The sequence below is a fragment of the Gobius niger genome, assembly GCF_951799975.1.
Source record: "Gobius niger genome assembly, chromosome: 21".
NCBI lineage: Eukaryota > Metazoa > Chordata > Actinopteri > Gobiiformes > Gobiidae > Gobius > Gobius niger.
The window spans coordinates 17,054,579-17,060,314 of record NC_136872.1 but is presented as its reverse complement, the minus strand read 5'-3'; the positions used below and the strand labels follow the sequence as shown (position 1 = coordinate 17,060,314).

Here is a 5,736-nt window from a genome sequence, read left to right as displayed (position 1 = left end):
GTCTGATGCAAATGCCACTTGTACTTTCACTCTTGCATTATAGAGCTTAAGGAAGATCAGCTGAAGTGATTCAGCCAATCTGAACATGATCAATCAACATGACACAATTTGTCCCCAAAAACGCACGTCTTTTTTTTTTACTTTTTACACCCTTCATAAACATAGTAACCACCTTAAGTATGTAAGATTCTAAAGAGTATCTTCAAAGGGGCTAAATGCAAGTTAGTCATTTTATACTCACTACTGCCACCCCAGGTCATATATGTAACTGCAGGTTCTATATTAAGCTCCGAATTAACACCTTTTTGAGTGACATAGGACATCGTTGGACCATGTAGGGGGAGGAAAATACATAATTTTGACATTTTTAAACTCTGTATAGTCCCTAGCTTCAGAACTTTAGAGTGAATATACAGTAAGTGCATGCTATCATCTCTGTATTTAATTGTTTGAATAAATGCCCACCCTCACCTATGGCCATGAGATTTGGGTAATGACCGAAAGGACAAGATCACGGATACAAGCGGCCGAAATGAGCTTCCTGCGCAGGTTGGCTGGGCGCACCCTTCGAGATAGAATGAGGAGCTCAGTTACCCAGGAGGAGCTAAGGGTAGAGTCGCTGCTCCTTCACGTCGAAAGGAGCCAGCTGAGGTGGCTAGGGCATCTGTTTTGGATGCCTCCTGGTTGCCTCCCTCGGGAAGTGTTCCAGGCATGTCCTAGTGGGACAAGGCTTCGTGGAAGACCCAGAACACGCTGGTGGGACTATGTCTCCGAGCTGGCCTGGTGTCGCCTCGGGGTCCCCCCAGAACAGCTGGAGGAAATGCGCGTGGATCGGGAAGTCTGGGCATCTCTGCTGAGACTCCTGCCTCCGCGACCCGGCCTGGATAAAGCGGAAGAAAATGGATGGATGGATGGATAAAAACTTTAAATTGATAAATAAACACATGTGTGATGATTATATTCAGGGGGAAAACCACAAATCATTAAATCAGCCATTTTTCTGCCATTATTAATTTTTATTCAAACTGTTTCCATGTCATGTCCAGTGTGATAACAAACAGAATAACAAAAACAAATCCAACACACTGTCTCAGTGCAAAGTTAGTTTCCTTTGGACATCTTTCTTTGATATAAATACAAAAAGCGACCAGTAATCTTATGTGGCTTCAAAAATAGTTTACATTCAGTGAAAGTCTATTACAGTAACAAAGCCGTAGCCTCTTTGCATTATTTATTTTGTACAGGCTATTACAGGCTTATACATTGTCATCTCATAAAAACAATCATGACATGGTATCATTGTATTGATCTGTATGGCTTTAAAACTAAAATATGGCTTAATGGTAAATAAGGTTTACCATTGTGCCATTTTAGATGCCCTGCATACATTCAAAATAAAAACACTGTTAATGATCATTTGTTTTTTTTATCTTTAATGACATTGTAAATTTCCTCAGAAATGTCAGGTTTTTTATAATTGATGTGTGCTGCTTCTGCATTCAGACAAGTTTTTCAAGTACATCTGAGCACAGAATGAGAGGAATATACAGTAATTATCAGCCAAATTAAATATACCTCATAGTCAATCAACCAAATACTCAAAACGTGTTTGTAAAGTGGTTCAAACACAGGCAAAAGGTACACAAGAAGCTTCACAAAGGACAATAAAACAAGCAAGCAAAATAAAAACACTGTCAAAATGTGTCGAGGGCCCAGACAGATGCAGAGGTCAATCTTGTGAACAAAGAGAATCTCCCCATAGAGCAGAACAGACCTCAAAATGGATAAGATATCTGAAATAGGAATGTCCACTTCATTTATTGAGCAGCACTCCGTTATATATGGCTAATGTGTACGAATGCCCGAGCCGGTGAGCGGGACAGCTGAACTACGGAGTGAGAAGTTTTGCAAAATTCTTCTTTGAATTTAGGCACTGACAAAAACTAGCCTGGCTGTGTAGGCCAGATCCGCCAGATACAGCAGGAAGTTGAGAGCCGTGAGCACAGACACAGTGATCAGATTCGACTTATTGAAGTAGTAGTGACTCTGCTTATCGAACTGAAACACAGGCCAAATGATGGTCGCTGACAGATACATGATGACAGCCAGCAGCCCGTAGGCAGACAGAAATTTAGAAAACGGTATAGGGAGAAAACCTGTGCATTCTCCGACACAAAGCACCACCACAGCCATGGACAGGATGAAGCAAATGCAATAGACAGCCATGCACCATTTCAGTCCAGGGTGGTGTTCGTACGAGATCGGGCTGCTCACGAGACTGAAAATCACGCATGCCACAAAGGTTTGGCACACTTTTAGGAGTCCTGGGACAGTCCGCATGTAGCCAGTCACCTCACCGGGCCTAGCTTTGGAAAGGCTAACTTCCCCCATGTAAGCCACGGTGGCCAGGCAGGAGAAGACAGTCGAAACTATGTGGTGATCCCTCACGCTGTCGTTGCGGGTGTAGCCCTTGAGAAAGTAAAGGGGAAATATCACGGACGCGGAGAGGCAGAAGAGGGCGGCATAGCTGGCTACAGTGATGGGGAAGTTGTTCCAGGAGATGGGGACCCGGGTTTGGAGGCCGAACAGCTCCACCAGCAGGACAAGGAGGGTGCCGGCGAAACTAATAGCCCAACAGAAGATGCACCAAACGCCCATTCCGCTGTGAGGAACGTTGCCGCCATGGGAAGCCACGCTGAAGGCGATGCAGGTGAACAGAAGCGCGGCCACTCGAACCCAGAGCAGCTGAGAGGTGGGGAGGATGATCAGAGGCATGATGGGAGGCTTCAGTCGACAAGGCGCGAACAAAACAAGTTTTAAAAAGTCTAATAGCGATGATGACAATGGGGATTTTAGATCGAATGTGCCGTCTAGTCCAGGAGATTGTATTCTGTAAAACACACAAAGTTTAGTTAGAAAAATGTGTCTTGTTGCTGATAGTCTCTAGTGATTAAGGCTGCTGTAACTATGGCGAAAAGCAATTCTGTACACAGTGTCATGGGTTGAAGCCCCAGCTCTGACCATTTGCTTAAAGTCTCTCCCACTCTTCACCCTCTTGCACCTTGAATTTCCCTGTACAATAAAGCCTACAAGCCTGTAAAGAGAAATAAGGAAACATATGTCTGGTAAAAAGCATGATTATGTTGATTTGGAGTATTTGAATTAGTAGATAGATAGATATATGTTTTTTATTATTATTATAATTATTTTGTTTTGTTTCTTAAGCCGTCTTTGTAGTTTAAGTCTCTCATCCAATCTTTGTTTATGATGAGAAACCCCTAAACCCATATCTAGTTTTAGCAAACACATTAATAATGGGGACGGCAATTGGTCTTATTGTGTCAGTCACAGGAAGTGATGCTGAGGTTTGGAAAGTCCCGAGGGTTTCAATAATATCTATTTTTTTATTAGAACAACTTTGGCTCCCTCTAGTGACATGTCTGGGGTAGTATTGTAATAACATAATCATATCATCATATTAGAAGAAAACTACTGCTCGACTGTACATTAGATTTGTCTGGAAGAAAAAGCATGTCTCTCATTGCATTTGATCAGATTCTAAGCCCTTCCTGTGCTGGGGAGGAGACTTATTGAAACAGGAAATATGCAAGGCTAATGGCATGCACAGGCAGGAACTCGAGCCAATCAGTGCATAAAAATTGGCAAGAAACAATAGGTTCAGTAGCTTATGGTTGTGATATCTATTACAGGCCCATAATCCATTTTAAACAACAATGAAAGGCTGTGCATCATATTTTAATTGAATCATCATTAAATCTATGGTCAGTCTCTGTGATCAGCATGATGTGTTACAGTTCTATGTTTTGAGGCTGAAACCATTTTGACTTAAATGCTGCTGCAGTGGAAAGCATTCATTTGTTGTATAAGCTGAGGTTTATTTTGAAATATCTATCTCATAAACCATATTGCAAAAGCTTTGTTTGTTTGTTTGTTTCTTTGTTCGTGATAATGAGATGCATCAATAGGAGGCATACAATCGTGGCCCTTAGATTCTAAACTAGTCAAGCCAGGTCTCTGCAAATAAAACTAAAAGATTTTGTGATACTTAATATCTTCTTTCACCATACAACGTTCTTCTTCACTGCACTCGTCTTTGGTCCTTCCGCTTCATCACATCTGTGTCAATCTGAGTTTCAGCATCCATAAACCCACGTATATGCGCTGAACTCTCTTCACCTGCACTGTCTCTCTATGAAGTCTGATCAGCTGAAATAACAAGGAGTCAATGTGCATTATGTAGACTTCTTAGTGCGGTTTGTTGTGTTGTGCATATTCAGAAATGTGTCCAGCTAAACTCAAATAGTCGGTATGCTTGGTTTTCGATTATAAAGCCAATAGTGGCCTAAAAACTAATACTTACCACAATTTAACATAGAACAGGTCAATGTTTGTGTGTCATGGTTAGTTTACTCAATCTGCTGCCAAAGATACCTAAATGTGTGGTGAATGTGGTGTCAAACGTTGGCAGGAAGCGGTTTGGTTTCCTTTATAGGTTTGCAATACAAAACAGTTGTAGCCTCTGCCTGCAACTAAATTGCATTTAAAGAACAGCTGGACTCACACATAAGTTCATTTGGAGCTACTTGATTATCATCCATGGAATAGGCAACTCTACTTATTAAAACGACTTACTCCAAATCCACGTTTTCCTGCCAAAGTATTGACATAGCATTAGTTAAGGGCACATAAAGTGTTTCGAAAGCGCATTTTTTCGATTGGGGTGCTTAATAGTTTCACAAGAACTTCGTCATCTCTGCACATACCGGGCATGCCGCTCCCACTTCTTTCCCCTCCAGTTCCCAAAATAACCATGACAAAGGCAAGCAAGCATCTTAAACAATTAACAAACAATGATGGTTTCTCAAAGTGCGTAAAATGTGGATCTTACCTAAAGTCCGGGTTATTATTCGCGTTGAGTGTTGCAGTAGGCGTGCTTTTCTAAGTTCCTGAAAAACGTGTGTAGATTTGGCGACGCATCCCCTCTCTCTCTCTCTCTCTCTCTCTCATCCTCCACTTTTCAGAGCAGCGGCCCCACGCCCCGCACTGGCCATATTTGGTAAAGTCTTGAAACCTCACTACAAGAGCAGTGGTGTTGAGTGTAACGCAATCCATGCTCGTATTCCCGTGTGTAGGGTCAAATGTGCGCGCTCTGGATCTCTTTACCCAAACAAATCTATAGGCGGATTATTGAAAAGACAAAGTAGAAGAAACAGGGTGAATAATGGCCTAACAATGAACATTAAAAACATTTTTTTTTTTTTTTTTTTTTTTTTAAGTGGTAGCCTAATTAAGAAGAATAAACCTATAGTTGGAAAGTTTTTGCCATAGAATAATGTACAGAGCCATTGTTCAAATAGCCTTTGATGTGGCTAATATGTTTTCTCTTTGCCTTTGGTCTAAAACCTAAACAAGTGCATACATTGGCTTGATTATTTATTGTGATTTGCCTATGATTATGGAGCACTAATACAGTGGTTTTAGTCTAATTAGTTCTTGTTATAGGCCTACCCGTCAGAAGGGCATGTTATTGTCCCTATATTGGTCCTGTATCCATTGAAACCACACAGTTTGCTGCATCCACACACACACACGTTCTAACCTCAGTATGCACTGATAGGATTTGGTAAATATACATAACCTGCGGTATTGACTTTCTTCCACCTCAGGCTCCACTCTGCGAGCGCAGCTGCAGTGCTGTACATTGACAGAATGGGG

At 41.6% G+C, this 5,736-nt stretch overlaps 1 protein-coding gene across 3 annotated transcripts; it reads right to left on the bottom strand.

Moving 5' to 3' along the window:
• Nucleotides 1–1,150: 1,150 nt before the first annotated feature.
• myadma (myeloid associated differentiation marker a) lies at nt 1,151–4,917 on the bottom strand. 3 transcript variants are annotated; one of them, XM_079580023.1, is made up of 2 exons: nt 4,910–4,917; nt 1,151–2,890 (listed from the first exon to the last, which is right to left on the bottom strand). In XM_079580023.1, the coding sequence occupies exon 2, from the start codon at nt 2,773–2,775 to the stop codon at nt 1,927–1,929; it is 849 nt and encodes a 282-aa protein (XP_079436149.1). In that variant the 5' UTR covers nt 2,776–2,890; nt 4,910–4,917; the 3' UTR covers nt 1,151–1,926. The 3 variants fall into 3 exon arrangements, with proteins under 3 accessions (XP_079436149.1, XP_079436147.1, XP_079436148.1); XM_079580021.1 differs by lacking the exon at nt 4,910–4,917 and adding an exon at nt 4,785–4,880; XM_079580022.1 differs by lacking the exon at nt 4,910–4,917 and adding an exon at nt 3,022–3,094.
• Nucleotides 4,918–5,736: the final 819 nt, after the last annotated feature.